At 38.6% G+C, this 19070-nt stretch overlaps 1 protein-coding gene across 1 annotated transcript in view; it reads left to right on the top strand.

Moving 5' to 3' along the window:
* MCTP1 (multiple C2 and transmembrane domain containing 1) overlaps positions 1–19070 on the top strand; it is a gene marked incomplete at its 3' end in the record, with an annotated part of 281417 nt that overhangs the window by 94459 nt on the left and 167888 nt on the right. The window contains exon 2 of the mRNA XM_082337413.1: positions 13570–13684. Coding sequence (XP_082193539.1) covers positions 13570–13684 — 115 coding nt within the window. The remainder of the gene's footprint in view (positions 1–13569; positions 13685–19070) is intronic.

The raw sequence follows: 19070 nt of genomic DNA, 5'->3' as shown, positions 1-19070 counted from the left end.
TTTTTTCCAAGGTAATGATGCGTGTGGCATATATGTTGGCTTCAGGTATTTATCTCGGTTTGAAATGGAGACAGCTAATTGTTCACAGATCATCTTTGATACGGATGTGACACCTGTCTTGAGTTCCCAGTTGAGTTATCCTTCAAGTGCCATGTTTGACATAACTTGCAGTGTAATTCTGCACTCTTCAGGCAAGAGAGAGGATTTTTGTGCGTGATATTGCCAGTTTCTCTAGAGATGATAGAAATGCTAGTTGTCAAAAATTAGGGTAGTGCTGCATCTGCCTGAGACTTAGTCTTTGGAAAAAATAGAAAAAGGAAATGCAGACATGATTTTAATGCTTCACAACTTGATAGTTTTAGGAAGTTAAAGGTTTATTTTGGACAGAAAAAGCATGTGATTTTTGTCTTTTCAGTGTATTTTCATCCCCTTACAGACTGCTTTTATTTCTCCATTTACTTTGTGCATGCATCATGTGTTCATGAGTGCAAGTGCATGTGTACTTGCAAAAATGTGCTCAGACAGCCCATGTAGCTTCCAATAATCTTCTTAAAACCAAAATGGCAGAGGAGTGCTCATTCTTTTTGCTTGTCCCGGGAACTGAATAATTCTGCACAGATGAAAGTCGGATCTAATGTGTTTCATGATGCTTTTCATTTATTCTGCTTAAAGAAGCAGGGTTTTTTCATTTTTGAAAAAGATTATACTCTTGGGATTTTTAAGAGTGCAGGTAAATCCACTCTCAAGTGCATGCAGGAAGCAACTTCATGTTTATATAGTCATACACAATATGTCTTGCTGTACCTTTGAAAATAATGGATTTCTTTACAGAAGACAACTGGAATGTGCAGGGGAAAGGTTTAGGTTACGACATATGTGAGCACTGCAGCATAAATGCAAGGCATATATATAGGCTTGGAAGTGTTCAGGGTTTATGCATATCTTGATATCTTGGACATACTCTGCTCTCAAGTCGTGGAGAGGGTGGTAGTTTTGAATGCCAACTGCAGCACTGCCATACCAGTCCATCCAGAAGTGGAAGGCACACAACAGCACTTTGAGGAAAGGTAGCTGAGGTCAGCATATACTTTATTTACCGTGATATTTCAAAGCAACAGAGAATCACAGAATGGCCGAGGTTTGCAAGGACCTCTGGAGGTAGCCCAGTTGAACCTCTTGCTCAGAGCAGGGTCGTCTCAAGCAGGTTGCCCAGGACCGTGTCAGAGCAGGTTTTGAGTATCTTCAGGGACACTCTCTGGGCAACCTGCTCCAGTGTTTGATCACCCTCACACAGGAAAAATAGTTTTTTCTCATGTTTAAAGTGGAATATCCTATATGCCTCCTCTGTCACAGGACACCACTAAGAGCCTGGCTGGTTTTATACACAAGGGTAGGACTCCCCTTTTGGATAGGAAACTCACCTTCTCCAGGCGGAGCAGTCCCAGCTCTCTCACCCGCTCCTCATGTAACAGATGCTCTGATCCCTTCATCATCTTTGTGACACATCGTTGGACTTGCTGCAGTATGTCTGCATCTCTGTCGTACCAGGGAGCCTCAGCACTGCAGGTGTGGCCTCATCAGTGCTGAGTAGAAGGGGAAGAAGTGTTGAGTGACCTCCTAAAACTGAAAATAAGCTCTTGAAACAGGAGGAGGGGTCATGAAAAACTCCCTTTAATTAACTTTTTCTAAGGTTTTGTTTTACACTCGAAATAGATTTTTAAGCGTTACTCTCTAATCAGTTTATCAAGGCCCTTTACACATTTAGTATATTTTTAAAATTACCTTTCAGTTACAGGTGATCATTTTGTAAACACTTGTGGGAAATTCTGGTGACTAAAGACCGAGGCCAGTAATCCGCTCCACGTTCCCATGGGATAAGCTAGCCTGTTGGTCACTTTTTTCACAAGTAAGGTGAATAATCTGATAATAAAATTTGCTCTAGAAATATTTTGCATACTATTTGTTATTTAGTAATTAATGAAGAGTGGTATTCTTCTTCCTAAAATAATCTCCGGAACTAAGAGTAAACCTTTCTCCCTTGTGATTATAGGTTTTCCTTATAAGCAATTTTTGCTCAATTGCCCTCTAAAATAAAAATAGATGAAGGGGACAGGGTTGGGAATGAGATTAGGGAGCAGAATGCTGCAACGAATTTCAGCAGACTTGACCAAATTGCCTTGAGTTTCAAAGTAATTCCCATTCTGTTTAACGGTCCTCCTTGAAGGGATTAACCCAGGTGGAGAAACCACCGAGATGCACATATAGCTAGGTCAAATGAAGTATATCAGTAATGGTGCAAAGAAAGCATCTCCTCTGGGAGCCCACTTATATTTGAGACAGCTCTAATTACCTGGGAATGTCCATGGGATTTCTAGCAAGCTGTCTGCTTGTGGAAGAAAATCAATTCTTCTTACTCTGCTGTGTTTTGGGCACATGCCACTACACTTGGACTGAAGAACTTCCTAGTCAGCAGCAATGAATGAGGCAAATCTGGAGCTACCACATCCAACATGGATGCGTTAGGAGAAGGAGTAATTCCCGGGGTAAGCCAGTTCCTTCTCCAGCTGCAGCTTGAGCTGTCCCTGACCTCGCTCGTCCTTAAAAATCCGTCATTAACGGTCAGTTGCTTTGCTTATTTCTTTATTTTCTATTTTACCTTGTGGAGCTGACGTTAGGTCTCCCATTGTAGGACTCGCTGTGAGGCTAAGTGACAGAAACACAAGATGTCGATTTCCTCTCTATCCCATGGGATGTCAGTGTGCCTGTGGTGGGATAGCGGGTCCTCTGCCTGCAGCTCAGACCTGGGATGAAAGACTTCAGCAGAGGCTACTGGTCAACAGTCCGATGGAATTTATGGCAGGCGTTTGGGGTGTGAAGAGGTATCTGTCATTTCAGTTTCTCCTGGGACCTTCAGTAGGCTTTGTCCCGTGCTCCCCTGGTGCTGGCAGTGGCTGGGCAGGGACTGTGCTAGGGCAGCTGTAAGGTGGAGCCCTGTAGCGTTCCTATGTTCTTCCAGGGAGGATGAATAATCTCACAACATTTATGTGCTTTGCAAAGGTGGCGAAGACCAGATGCCATGAACGACAGGCACTGAAAGGAAGGACATGTTGCCTAACACCAGTGCTGATACTGGTTCTCCTGAGCTGAGTGGTCAGGATGCCTTGTGGGGATCTTGCCACTTGTTTGAATCCGCATTAGCAGAACTGGCCTGTTGGTACTAGGTTACGGCTTTGTCAGAAGACTTCAATTGATGGGAGTATTTTTTCCAACGGTGCTAACTGTACATGAATTTTCAGCTAAATTTTCTAGTATCATCCATCCACGGTTAGCTTCTCCGGTTGTAATGATGCTGGCTTTGTGGGCGCTCACAGAATATTTTGCTTCCAGAAATTTCTCAATTACTGTGCCAATACTCTTATTTTACTCAAAGATGTTAAATTAATCTTCTGAGAGTTGTGCATGATGATTTTTGTGATAATGGCACTATTTGCATTAAGGAAGGGACCAAAAACTTTTTAATAGTATAAATTCATGAGAGAAGGTGAGCAGTTGCCTCCTGAAAGATGACAATCAGCTATTTTTGTTCTCCCCCTTCTAGGAAGACTTTCTTCAACTGAGAGTTGATAAGTATGATAATGGTTCATATGTGCTTCATTATTAATCGTGTCATTTAGGAATCGTTTCCAGCACTTGCAAAATTTTGGGTCTCCTTGGGTATCATTGTAAGAACAGACTGTATTTACAAATTCTTGATGAATCAGGACTATATCTCTTTATGAATTGAGAAGGGAAACATCTTTCTGAAGAGTCAATTCTTGAACTATGAGCTGCCCCCATAAAAACATCAAGGGCTAAACAAGCTAATAACTCAGATTTCCTCATCTATCTCTGGATGACAAAGCTGTGGTAACAGACCATGCTGTCTATTCGGCACTATTATAAGGTCTTCAGTAACTCATGGAGGAGAATAGCAACGCTGCCTCATACACCCACTAAGAAACTGTTTGCTCTAAGACTGTGGGCTGTCCACACTTCTCAATAAATGAAGTTCTCTTAGATTGTGTGTTACTGAAAAACTGTTGGAGGACTGGAAGAGAACTTGCATCAACCTGAAAGAGAGGCAGCTTGTCAAGCAGCCTGAGAGGGAGCAGTTACTGATGGCATTCAATACAGGCTCCAGAAAACAGCTGCCACTGGCGCCCGGGAGGGTTGATAGGCAGCCTCGAGTTAACAGGCCTCCAGGAGTTATCAAAGGCGAGGCATCAGTTCCCTGCCAGAAACTCGGCCATTGTAATATACAGCTTAATAAACATTTTACATCTATTTAGAAAAATAACCTGTCACTGGAAATCACCAGAAGAAAAGAAGTAGTAGAACTTTTGAGGAAAAATGCCCTACATTTGCTACTGTCTCACCTGAACAGCTTCATCATTACTTCACCGGTCAGCAGACAGGCGTTCTGTTGGAAAGCTGCCTGCATTTCATTTATTTTTCTTCGGCCCTTGATCAGTTATTTATGACGGGAGGGGTTTATTCTGGAGCTGGGAGTTGTCTTGTCACTCTCTGATACTTGACAGAGATGCACTAGGTAATGCCCACAGGAAAGCACTTTCCCATTTTATCTGGCATTTGGTGATACCGGCTCCTAAGCAGATGTGTGCACTGCTGGAAACTTGTGCCCTGTGGTGGATACCACTACTCACAAAGTTATTATTAAAGCAAATTAGCTACGACATGCTTGGCCATTGCAGCTTCTATCTACAGAAAGCATCCATTAATTTTTTTTCTGTACTTAAAACAGTTTTTGGGTCAGTCAAGACATTGGAGTATTTTAAAGTATCATGCAACAGTTCTAGGCTTTGCTATAGATAGGAAGAAAACCAAATGACTTCAGTAACATCTTCTTTCAGACTGTTAAGCCTAATAGTATTGCACATCTTTTCAATACAGAAGACCTACTTTTTGTCATGTTCAAAATCGAGAAACTTGAATTACTCCTTAGCTGGCATCTTGCAGTCAGGCTGAGGTTCTCATCCTCCAAGATGCTCAAATATGGACATTTAGATATCTATTGGATAGATGACTGCAGAAAATGTGTGTGTGGTCATTATTTGCATCTCATTCTTGTATCAAAGGTTATGCAGTAGACATCTGTGTTGAATTAAGGAGCTTTCATGAGCAATATAATAGCTGAAAGCCTGTGGGGGGTTTTAGGAAAAAAAATAACGTGCATAAATGTATCAGAATTAATACCCATCTCTTAGATGTTTATAGGCTTTTCTAATGAAGACCAAAAATGACATGGTTAGCACTTGACTGTCCTCATTACAACTTGTTTTTTTCTAGGAGATTCTTCTTTGCCATTATTTGTTGCACAGCTTACACTGAGTTTTGGTTTAACTATTTCTGGACTCACCAGTTTACCTGTTGTTGGTAGGAAGCCCTTCTGTGACCAGCTGGTATAAAGACTCTGAAAAATCATGCAAGAAAATACCTTTAAAGGAACAAGGACAATTAGACACTCTTCGTCTTGTTTAGAGACTTTGAAACCTTCAGTAGCGGAGAATCTTACTCTGGTTTTGATTGTGGACTTGACCTGAATATGGGTTAAGATGAATTTAATTTCCAGTTTTTGGAAGCGGTTTTTTCAGATCAGATCAAAGTGATCTTGATTATAATTGCTGCCTGCAAATGTCTTTGCCCCATTCAGCTGAAGTCCCTGGCGACTAATTATACTTGTGATACTATATTGAAACCGCATGGCTGTCTTCAGTACAGTTACTAGTTTCCGTGCAGCAAGGAAAGATAATTCTGGAAAGGTACTTGTAGTACATTCCAGTAGTACTGGTTTAACTGAAGAAGTTTTGTACTGGGAACATGTCAAAACCAGTTCTTCCTGGTTTATATCTTGCTTCTGAAAAGCAAGTTATTTCTAGATGCCAGAAAAGAAAGTTTTTTCTTGTGCTTTAATAGAGAGAATGCTAGATAACTATATGCAGTCAGGAATAAATTATTTTTCTGTTGACGTAGCTTTCAGGCTTACATAAATAAGCACGTGAATTTTATAGGCTGTAAAGGCAAGGCAATTTAGATAATGTATTTAGAAAATGTTTTCCTCAAATACACATGAAGCTTACGTTTATACTGGATGTTGCAACCATGTTACGGGTAAATGTTTTTCTGTTGCTTTTAGTTTCCTGAAATGATAGTTCACAATGTCAATTTTCGCACAAATTAAAACATAAGAAGAGCTCAGTGCTGTGAAGGGAGGGAGGGTTGGTAGTCCTGTGTGTTTGGTGGTGTTCAGATATGTGTCCATTTGTATACATGTTTGCAGGGTTAGGACTGCTTTTGTTGAATGCTTTGTGTAGTTTGCTGCTGACCAGCTAACAGTGTGACTTAGAAATGTGGGTATCTTTTGTAGAAAATAGTTTTGTTTTAGTTTAAACAAAGTATAATGTTTCCTTATTCTGTGTCACAATGGATTTTTTGAAGAGAAAGCAATAGGAATACCCTAGCCATTGTGCTGATCTGCAGTTTTAATTAGGTATGTCAAATGAGAAGTGCATTGATTTATCTAGCATACCTACATAATTTATTCCTGATCTCCTCTATAATGTTATTCAGAAGGGAATTATACAAAATCCGTCCTTGCCTTCATCTTCAGCAGCAACCTTTTCCTGAAAAGGCACCTGCAGTGGTTGGGGAGGCTTTCGTCCTATTGCGACGGACTGTACAGCCTCTGGCAGGGCCACAGGGGTTTCTCTATATCGGCCCCACCACCAAAGCTGTTGGAGAAGAACCTACTCTGGATGTGCTACTCCCTGGTTTAATGAAGAAGCATTGTCAACGAAAAAGGTGCTTAACAAAAGGGTTCCAGAGCAAACCAGTAAGTTGTAACAAATCACTTTGTTCACAGAGCAAAATCTAAGTGTTAAACCAGCTGAATTTTTACCAAGACTATGTTTAGCTAAAAGCAGTAGCTATACTGGAGTGCTGGGCAAAAATAAGTTATTTAAAAATTTTAAAGACAATGGATTAATACTGATATTTCTGTACTTACGATCCTGATCAAATTCTAGTTACAAATTCATAACTCAATAGTGGAAGTACAAATATAGTAGTTTTAAACTGAGGTATTCTACAAAAGAATTGCTCAACAGTAGATTAAAAAGCTTTGAATTTATCAAAGCAGTACCAAATAAGGGGAAACGAAGTGGTAAAATGTCTTTGGACTTTCAAAAAAACTGTTACACAACTTGTTACAAAGAGGTGGAGGCAATATACTTGTAAGGGTGAAAAGAGGAATAAAAGTTGGAAAATGCAGCACAGAATTATCTGCCCTTACATATATATGAAAACAAAGACTTTCTTCAGTCCTTGAAAAGCTTACAGTCTAAACCCCTGTGCTTACAATTTGTTGTATGTATGTGAACTATTGTGTCTGTGAGAAACACTGATAACCCCAGAAGGATTTGGCATGATAACAGCAGTTGCTTTTCACAGAAGAGAGCAGATGAGAGCTTTTAATTTGTGATATAACAAGGGAGGATAATAACATGGGGGGGAGGGTGAGGAGGCCAGGATGCAGTGTAACAGAACTGGGAAGGAAGCTCTGGTTGCTTTATTCAAGAATAAATTTATAATCTTGATGGAGAAGGGATTCTTTGTTTTTATTTTCTGTTTCCTTTACTATCTTAGTAAAGTGATGCCACAGTAAAATTTTATAGTATATTTGAATGAATAAACTCAGCAAACTGAGTTTTCCATCCCAAAACCAGGATATGGAGGCAGATGGAAGGAGGAAAAACTTGGTGGAATCTCTTCTGATTGCTTTGTTAATATCAATATCAGTATTTGTTTGGTTTCCTTTGCTGCCAGACAGGGTTCATGCTGCAACTGAAACGAGTGATTTGAAGTGTACTTCTGAATACCAAAACTTTAAAAATGTTAACATGTTTACATCTTTTGTTATTCTTTCTGCATCTATTCATTACATTTTCAGAAGGAAATCTAGCAAGCTGTTGACAGTAATCAGTTTGATACTGAAAATTAGCATTTGCTTTTGGTTGCTTTCAAATAAAATCAAAGAGCAACAATTAGTAGAGATGTCACCAAAAATATTCCAATTATTCTGCAGATGCAAATGGTCAGTATTACTATTTGATTCTGAAGGGTTTTCTTTAATAAGCAGATTAAATACCTCTTTCAGCTATAGCCATAAAGCTCAGGAAAGAGGCTTAATCTTTTATGCACTTGTGACTATTATTTAGCCACAGTGTATTTCCTGACAATATAAACTAGATGGTCACATTCAGAGCATACTGACATATATAAAAATGTGTGTGTGTATGTGTGATTAATGCTAGCTTTAAAAATGTCTTTATTCTGCAGAAACAGTCTTGAATTCATAGTTCTTTGTAATCGAGGCATTTCAGACTAGCATGTATGCACTGTTGTCATTATGTAATAAAGAGCACGTATGCAAAATCTGACTTTTACAGTTCATCAGTACATTTTATCCAATTCAAAATCTTCACAACAATGGCTGAGGCTTTTCACTTTCATTATCAATACTCATATCTTGTCTATGGGAAACATCTGTTGTAGGACAAGCTTTAACAGCCAGTCTCATCTGAATCACATACATGGTTAATCAAAAAGCACATTATTAGTTCATATCAAAAGCTACTAATAATTTCTGCATATTTCCAATAATATTTAAAATCCAAGAATGTTCTTTTATATTACTGTTGAAATGGATTCACATTATACTCCTGCCTTTTTATCTAGGGAATAGGGAAAATAGAATGAATGCAAATGAAAAATGAAAGTGTTGTTTAGGACACGATCATCATAGCTCTTAAGTTAGATAAGTAAATACTTTAAGTGAAATTAAAAATTGCTTGTTACTTGACTTTATTGTTGTACCTTTTGCAGCACAGTCAGTTCCCATTAGTTGTACCAACCAGGAGTTGACAGCCACTTGGATATTCAGAATTCCCGAATTTCTTGCAAGCCGGTGTTTCTAAAGCATGAAGCTTTGACAAATGAAAATGAGCTGAAGAAATCAGTTTGAGTCAGGCAGTAATTGGAGTGGAAAATTCTGCTTATGCAGCATTGAAGACACACTTACATTACTTCAAACTTTTTGGTATTTTTTTTCTGTTTGAAAGCTAGTAGTATTTCATGCCATGCTCTGAACCCTTGACTGTTGATGTTCTGCTGCTTCCTCCTTGCAGGACACTTTGCTTTAATTTCGTCTATTGTATGCAATTATGAAAGGAATGCTGTTCATTTCACCATCCCATTTCCTGATGAGGACCCCAGCACAGGGGCAGTAGGTGCAGCCAGATCTCCATTTTCAATTGTCATTCCTTTTATATGACTTATGTTACATTTCCCTTTTCCTTTGTCTACTAAAGGAAGTGTTGATGCTGATGCCTTTATTTTATGCTGGAAAAAAATAAGTGCTTTTTGCTCATATTATCAGTGTGTTCTAGCAGAATATTGAAATGGAACAGCAAATCAGCACAGCTGTAACCTGTTGCTTAAGTGACTCAGATAAGAATGCTACTTCCATCTAGTTTATATGCCTTTCCAAAATACGCTTTTAAGTATTGGAAAATGTTAGTTTTGGGCTGTATTGCTAAAGATTTTTTTTTTTTTCCCCTTTTTGGAAAGGGGAGTGTATTCCAGGTATAGATTGGTTTTTTTTTTCCACTGCTGAATATTTTCAGTTTTGGCATTGAACAAACTATACAAAATGTGAAGGTCTGTTCCTCTGAAGTGGTAGTTGTTTTCTGCAGCAGAAGGTTCCTTAAATCTCTTATAACCCCTGAATTGCTGGCACAAAGTTGTGCTAGGTTATGGTATATAAATTGTACAACAGCAGCAAAGCCATTGATTTCTCATGTTGGTTGAGCTGATGAATTATTAGAAATATTAAGAGCTTTGAAGGAGAGTGTAGGTATTCATGGTGGTATAAAAGCGTGATAGTTTTCAGTGGCAAAAATGGGAGTAACCTTCAGGGTCTCAGTCTGGGAGAAGTTAATGAGTTAGCCTGAAACTTTGCCATGTGGTTTGTAAGCACATAGCACAAACGATGTTGCTGATTCTTATCTTTTAGCCATAAATTGCTAGTCTGACTTCAACCAATTCATCCCTGACTTAGGTAATGCCTAGTGACCAGAATCAGACTCACTGTCTTTTTGTTTCATAGTGTTTTTTTAACAAATGGTGAAAAATGGTATGATGTGGGAATGGTGGTGATTTTAGCCATCCTATCAGTTTCAAAATGGCGTCATTTTTCTTGCATGCTGAGGTTGACCTAGGTTCTGACCAGTGAACACTTCGTATGGTGGAAGCATTGGATGTACAAAAAATTAGATAGCTTTTTCCTTTATTACCGGTGTGCAGCTACTTGCATGTACCTACCCATCAACTAACTTACAGTCCTTTTACATGCTCGACGTTAGTTCAGCTGTAAAAAATAGTCGGTTCATCTAGTTGTTAAGCTGCTAAATCTGGAAAACACAGTGAAGTGTCTCTCATGGTGTGACCAACAGAGGTGGAAGTACTTGCCTAACTTTTCACATCAGTGAATCACAAAGGGTTTCACAGTGAACAGCTCCATGACATAGCTGCAGCCAGAGTTTCCAGCTGCTCTAAAAATTTTCTAGAGAAAATTCAATTAATTTTTTCTTTACATGATGCAGAAATGGGAGTTTTCAAAAAAATGAAAACCTTTAATTACCCTCATGACAAGAGTTTGAGATTTGTGTCAACTTTGGTAGCAGAAACGTCTCATGGATACTAGTCGCAGGCATCAGAAAACTAATTTTTTTCAGTGCTAAGTTGCACAGACTCTTCACATTGGTTTTTGCGTGGCAGTGGCACAAGGCCTGGGCAAGGGCATGTTCCTCCTCAGCTCCCCTCGGTCTTGTATGTCTCCAGAATGGTAAACATCTCAGTATGTGCCTAAACACCAGAGCTTCTGTAAAAGTGAGCAAACGTATTATTTCATATTGTTAGACTGTCCTGGTTTTAGGAAACTTCTTTTCTTGGAATGTGGAAGTTCAGAAGATTTGGTTTTGAAACTGTTCCTTGGTTAGGGCAGTTGTAGGCTTTCATGAATGGTCTCAAGTTTCTTCTCCAAACATTTCTAACTTTCGTTCATTACTGCAGACCACACCGAAGTGGTGCTTTGTTTTTAATTAGTTGCCATTTTAACTTTTGAACTTGTTAATTAAAAAAGGTGGTTGAAAACCGATTTATTGATAGTTACATTTATTATGAAAACCTCTAATTTTAATTGCATACTTCAAGTGCTGCTGTTCTGATGCCGAAATACTGGTTGACTTTTTAATACTTAGGGATGGTTAATATCGATTTGCTTTTTATTTCATTAGTGTAATGGTTTATGTCCTGTAGGCTTGTTAAATTGCTCACCTACATGTTTCTAGCCTCCTTGAGCAGCTCTCTGAAGAACTAATTAATGTAAACATTAAAAAGAAAGTGAAGTTCCATTGCAAGAAAAAAGGAAGGAAAAGCTTTGAAAAGAAACTGAGAAAGGGAAGAGAAAGGAGCAACATGGCACTGTTTAAATGAAGGAATTTTAATGTAGAGCTTGTGTTGTACCCCAGAGGGGAAGGGAGAGGGGGATGCCATGAGGAAGGATCAGGGAGGAGGTTATAAATGTTGGCAGTCACCATGTTTCTTTTGGGTCTGCAAGCTTTTGTAGAAGGGCAAGAAAGGGGAAGGAAAGTTTTGGTGTTTATTATTTACTTCACAACGCAAGTTTCTTCTTTTCAATGCCTTGATGAAATGCTGGGGCCTAGGATGAGGCTGAAGATTAGGCCAGTATGCAATTTTTTCCTTATTTCTGTCTGGACTAGATACTAAGCATTGCAGGGGTGGGGTGGAAATTCATTATTGTCAACCTTGTATCCTTCTGTGGTTAATGCATTAAAAAAAAAGAAAAAAAGAGGTGGTCAGTGAGGCGTTAGTCATTTAAAAGAAGGTGGTGGGTGCCTTCCGCAAGAGTCTTGCAAGGTCTTTTGGTAGTTTCGGACATGCTTCAGCAGTTATTTTACAAGGACAAAATTAGGAGATAAATGTTGAGAGATTTCAAGAACACCACTCCCTGCCTAATCAAAGCGCATCTTACCATTTTCTCTGAAGTGCACTAATTTTGAACCGTTTCATTGCTGTGCAAGTGGTGAGCATCTAAGTATGCGGTTTGGCCAGCATTGTACATGTTGCAGCAAAGGTTGATATGCTGGTGCTCAGAGTTGTGGCTCTGGAATAAAAAGAGTAAACCACATGTTAAAATGCCTTTATTGTGTGCATTCCTTCGTGCTTCAGATTTATTATTACCTTAAAAAGAAAAGGGGAGTAGTAGGAAGAGAACCAACTAAAGTTTCTTGTTGAAGTGGTGTAGCACTTAGTACACACGTGGTCTCCAAGACGTTTCTATCATGCTGCTTTTTTTTGCTTACAGAGGCCCCATAATCGCATAATAAAATATTAATAGCGCTGGTCTTAAAAGATTTAGTTCCTGTCATAAGAATATGTAACAGTGGTGCTCTGTTTGTATAATATATGAAGCTCCTGTATATACTGTGAATGTATAATAGATACAGTTGTTCTAGTCTTAAAATTAAATGTGGTGTTCCAAGCGTGCACTGTAATTAGATGCTACTTACAGAGATGTGTTAAAAACTATTTTGCAAAAGCTTATACATACTAAGAAATATAATTTCTCTCCTTTGTCATTTGGGACAGAAATGGGGTTACTATTCATGCAGTCCAGAGAGTTCCCTTCGTTCTGACTTCCTTTTTTTTAAAAAAATTATTTTTTATGGTTTTGTTTGTGCCACTAAGAATCTTATCTTTGCCCTGGCATACAGGCAAACTAAGAAGGCATGTATTACAAATGAAGAGTTTGTATTACATGGAGGCATGTATTACAAATGAATACAGCTGCATTTAATGCCTTTATAATTTTTTTTCACCCCAGTTTCCCCCATAACTCTGTGGAAGAAAACACACATCTTTCAAAGTAGTACAGTAGCTGACAAAATTGTAACTCATGTATGTTTATTCAATGCCTAGATTATTACTGTTGAATAAATACAGGGTTTGAGAGTACTGGTAATGGCTAGTCCAAATAGTACTGTAAGGTCCAGGTCTGTTTTTTCTTACTTATTCTGCTCTAGTGGGCCAGGAGTGTATGTGAATGTAATTTAAAATGGAGGTTGCCATAATAAATACAGGTATCAAAGAATTATTTTTCAACCACCTTTTTTAATTAAGAAATTTAACCATTGACATGTGAACCAGGCTTTTTTTTTTGTTTTGTTTTGTTTTTTTTTAAAAAGGATGCTCAGGAATTGTCATACTGAAGACAGGAGCGGGTTCCTTGGTGTTGGGGTATTAGCTCTGAGGTGGGGGAATGGGATATGGCCTTGTCTTAGTTCAGCAGGATGGTGATACCAAGGAAAAATACACCTTACATGAAACTTTTAGTAACATTAGGTATTGCATTTTTATTTTTTTCCCCTCCAGAGAACAAATCTGGTTGGAACGAGTAATGCAGATTTTCCCTCTGGGGATCCCGGAATGTACCAGTTGGACATTACTCTAAGAAGAGGACAGAATTTAGCAGCACGGGACCGTGGAGGTAAGCATGCTGGTAAACACTGCCTTAATGTTTGGGAAGTTACATGTCCATTGGGTAAATTCATATGAGGGTATTAAAGTTACAATTAAGGTTTGCATTGTAAGTGTGTTACTTAAACTCTGCTTAAAACTATGCAGAGGTTCTTTGACTCAACAGCACAAAGTAAAAGGAGCTAGGGCCAGCTAAACCCACAAAGGAGGAGAACTAAGATTTAGCAAGTATTGATTTGATTCTTATGCTAGCTTATTTTCCTCTCTTTTTTTGAATGTTTCAAACTAAAGAAGGTGTGATAGATTCACATTAACCATGCAGATTTGTGCTGTCTTTCTCACCCAAGTGCTGTCTTGCTACTTACTTTGTTTCCTGACTGCTGAACTGATAAATACTGGAGCCATGTTTAAAGACACCAACAGCAAAACCCCTCTATGAGATGAGTCCAGGCTTTACCTGTTGGTCAATCTGCTGATCACATACTGGCATTTTACAGTCTGCTCTTAGACATGTACACACCCGTAGTTCAGGCATAGAAAACATTCCTAAAAGATATTTTGACCTGCGGGAACACAACAGGCTGACTCAGTGACTGTACGTGCAACTGCAGCTCATATTTAAAATTAGGTAAGTCAGTAATCCACTTCCTGAACAGCAATGTGAGCACAATAAATCTGACTAACAGCCTATTTTGGATTTGTTGTAATATATTTCTTGTGAGAGAGAAAAAGCCATAGTAGAAATTTAACTGCAAAACCAGTATTGCACAGGACCTTTCCATGCTTACCTGGTGAAGTTACTTGACCGATCTCAGATCTCAGATACGGTATAGAAACCTAGAAGGCTGTTTATATTGATAGGAAATTACTCCACTGGTATTTATGTCACTGAAACTGAAATTTTAATATACTCACTGTTGCAAGAATAAACTTCTATGCATATTCTTCCTCTAGTTATATTGATATTCTATCAAGCTTTGCCTGACATTCATTAAAAATAGATAGTCAAATGTTTTTGTTCCATAAGCTAGAAAGACTTGCCCAGTTTCTGAATGATAAGTGCTGTAATTCAGTCATATTCATCATTCATATTATTTATAAATGAACAAAAATGTGAACGTAAATGTGATTATTTTTATGCACAGAAAACATCTGTAATTTTTTTTCCCCTTAATCCAGGAATCTAGGTCTAGAGTAAAAAAAGGATAGGAGATCCGTCTCCTTAGGTGGAATCCCAGGTTCTGAAATGAATACTAGGTGCTGTATGGAATGTGAAGTGCTTTAAAAGGTCAGTTCGGAAAGCTGCTGCTTGAGCAGCAACGAAGCCTCCTCAAGCTACGTGGGAGGCAACGTGACAAGAGTGATGTTTCCTCAGTACTTATTAGTCCTAGGGCCCAGACACTAGGGTTGCACTGCACGGTCATCGTCCACCCTGTTGTGGAGCCTGTAATTCACTTTGGATGGTATACACCTGTCGCCTTTCAAAAGGCTGAGCAAGTACTGTTTTTTTCTTCTGAAAAGATACTGGGGAAGAATGTAGTTGTCGGGTTCCGGTTTCACAGAATAGTCTCATAGCTTGAAATCTTACCAAAAAAGTGAGATGCCTGGGTTACTCAGCTCCCTTTCTGAATTTTTTCTTGTCCCTGAAAAAGCTCAGCTCTCCCATCTTGGGCAACGAAGAGAGTGTTTTACCAAGCCACTGCAAGCTTGTCAGGAAGGAGAATGTGCATTGCGTCTTAGTGAACTGTAGAAGATCCTTCAGGCCAGATGGGGAGCTACAGATGTGCTCCCTCCCACATTGACCAGGTTTCAGATCTCAGCTGGGTTTGGGCTTCCAGGACTGAGCCTTTGTTTATTAAGGGGAAAATATGGAAACAGTACCTTGTAATGGGACCCCAAGCTAGGACCCATCCACTCATGACAGTGTCTTGGCTGTCATCCACCGTGTTTCTGCTTGTTTTCCCTTTCTCTTGGACCTACTCAGTGAGATTTTAGGAGCACCTGCAGAACTTGATCTAGGGGACTTTACAGGCATTAGGCAGGCACTTCATGGATTTAGATGGCTGCTGAATGGGAAGTGCACAGGAAGGGGCTTGATTTGGGAAGTTAGTTTTGTCTAAATTCTCTCTTGCGTGTAATACTAGCTCTTTTTTATTTAATGTTTCAAGTACCCCTGTAGTAGTCCCAGTGATGTTTCACTAACAAACTGGGCATGTAAAACTGAATTGTTACTGGAAGTTTATGTCGGTGCAAGAGGAGATTCAGCAAGTTCACGGAAGAAAAATCCACAAAGGGCGTTGAAATGCACAGAAAACACATCTGACTCTGAAGGTCTTTCCTCCAAATTCTTGGTGCCTAGGAGGACATTGGAGGGAAATAATATATGTGCCTGTCATCTTGTTTCTCTGTTAGCAGCTGCTTATAGCCCCTGATGGAGAGAGAGGAGTGAGCTTGCAGGACCTTTGGTCTCAGCTGGTATCAGTGTTTCTGTTGCATTGCCTGCATGCTGCAGCAGTGCTTATATCGGGGGTTATGAGCCAGAAGGTGATTACAGGACAGTCCATGGGAGGGACTGTGTAAGGATATATATCCAAATGCTAAATGGAGCTACTAAGATGGATGTGTTAGATATTAAAACCAGAGCTTGGAAGATTTATCGCAGGACTGTCTCAGAGGAGTCTTATACTCTAATTCTGTAACAGCACATAACACCCCATTCCTCCAAAACTTTTCCCAGATCCTCTGCTTGAAGCCTGACAATTGAATTTTCTCCAACTACTATGAATTTCACTCTAAAAGAATACTTGAACTACATGGTAGAAAAGAATTTCATTTTAATTTTAGCATTTTGTTCTTTAATTTTTGAACTGCAGTTTCATATATATTTTTAGAAACCTGCTGCTGAACATATTGCAGTCTTGGAATTCAAAGTTGAATTCTCATGTCGTGAATGTTCTGCACACTTTGTCTTCCCCAAATTTATAAAAAGAGAAACCACAACATTCTCAGAAGAAAAGGGGAAAGATTGAAGCTATATTTATGTGGCTAGCAATGCCAGCATTAATCACGGCTGTTAGTTGATAAATAGCACCGTTGATAGTCACAACAAAAGGGGAACAGAACATTCTTCATGAGAGGACCAACATCTTGCTGTTGACTTCTCAAATGATTGAAAATAATCCTTCATTATAACAGGCAATATTTATGCTCTGGTGTGTGCAGTATGACAAAAAGAAATGTAACTATTTTAACCATTTTAACTCCTCATCTTCACAAGAAATCCTGTCTCCAGCCTGATCCAGCTTTCCTTCCAAGCACCATGGAGCTGTAGTACCATAACTTCATCTCAGCTATGTGATGAGACAGTCTACGTTTTTGCTTCTGGCAAAATCCTATAGTGACCACAAATGTTTATAACATATGCTTTATTTAAGCACATCCTAAAGTAAACTATATACTTAGTTAGATTTAAATTTTTTTTTCCTGATACTTTTTCCCATAAGATTGGGAAAAATTGTAATGTCGGACGTGGTAAGTTGGTAATATTAACAAGTTAACCTTATTACCAACATCTTTATGTTTTCCTTTTCAGTTTTGATTTCTCATTTGCTTTTTGGCATACACATTGTTTGTGTAATATCACGTATATTTTTAAGGTTTTTTTCTGGAGTTAAAATCTTTAGGTTAAAAAGATCCCTTTGATTTGTTGCTGGAGTCTGACTTCTTGCATGTGGAGTTTATGTGGCTACTTCATATTGGTAACATGCCTTTACAGATGTTTTGCAATATCTCAAATATTGTTTTTAAACAAACAAAAAAACAAATAAAAAACCCTTGTAGTCGATCCATTTTTGCTTTAAAAGAGACTCATTTTGAGATGCAAACTGAAATGTTATAGCACAGTTGGTGAAAAGGGGAATTATATCTTAGTCATTGGCTTTCTATGATTCTCTTCAGTCAAAAGAAAGATATCACAATCTTCTTTTAAGTGTTTTAAATATGTTTTCCTCACAGTGTTTTCTTACTTCACTGAAGCCTGGAATCCACTCCCTTTCATGCTTTTTGAGAAATGTACAATACTCGTTTGCTGCTTCACTTTAGACAAAGTTGGGAAATAAAGTAGCGCAGGTTAATCCCAAGGTCTTTGTGTCATGTCAAAAAACACGCTAGGTACATGATGAATTTGATCCCTTCTGGAAAATACTTTTTTGAGCATGAGTGAAACGTTCGTTGGCTTCTTCATGATGATCAGAAGTAGTGTGTTTTCTGTGTGAAATCTTACAGGAAGAGTTGCTGAAAACAGATGTTTATCATCATCTAAGGCCTTGACCTCTAAAAGGATAATATCTCCAGATCTCTGTGTCTCTCTCTGCAGGAGATGGTTCAGTAATGCTTTCTAAGACTAGAGAATCTGTCTTTGTAGAAACAGCTGAGGGGTTGGTCCTTAAGTGGCTGATTCTGGTACTGAAACCTGCACCCAGAGATCGCGAAAGTAAGCCAGAAATAGTATGCAATTAGTGCCCTCGTGCAGTGCAAAGACTGCATTTCAATCTGATAAAATTTCCCATTTCCAATATGAAATATTTCTAAGAGACTTAACTGCTTAAATTGAGAATAATTGGGAGAGGTGACGGTCAAAACCAGGACAATCTGAAGAACCGTAATAATGCAAGAACATGCACGTAGACTTTGCATTTTGTGTGGTGAATAACTCTGTATACATCTGCATTTTCAGGATCTAGAAGAAAAGTAAGCACCAGTGGGATCACAAGTAAAGTGAGGTGATTAAGTAACCCCTTAAGATAGTCCTGATTTTGTGCAATGACAAAATATTGAAAGCAAACCTATGTATAAGGCAATGCATTTAAAATTATTGAAAAAAACTTTTCATTTAGGCCTAACTACAGAGCATGTTATTTATGTTTGAACAGTGGATTTCACTGATACTGAAATTCAGTCCTTAACTAGATTAAAATACAGTGTATACAGTGTAGCTTTGGAAACCGAGAAACTCTTGATCCTTATGATGCAGGTCAACCTGCATTATGAAATAAATTTTGCTTATTGTGAAATATTGCTAAGTCTGTCACACAGTTGAGAATGATAGGAACATGCCTCTGTTCTGTTTCTTGGAGAGGCGAGATGAGAGGATTATTGGCATAAATCAATAGTGTAGTGCTCGTACCATCTTCTGAATGTGGCAAATAGTCACAAGGCAATAACCAAAGAGAAATGCTATTCATGCCATAACAGGTAGCCAGATGCCAACTTATTTTTAAAAGGCCTTTTGGATCAGTATTTCATGCCACTAATTGTGAACATTCCTCAAAGTAGCTCTTTAATTAATTTTTATTTTAGCGTATTAATTAGGTATGGAATTTGAATGTTCTTTAATA

Source organism: Platalea leucorodia (assembly GCF_965183815.1).
Source record: "Platalea leucorodia genome assembly, chromosome: Z".
NCBI classification, from domain to species: Eukaryota; Metazoa; Chordata; class Aves; order Pelecaniformes; family Threskiornithidae; genus Platalea; species Platalea leucorodia.
This window is presented reverse-complemented; position numbering and strand designations above follow the sequence as displayed.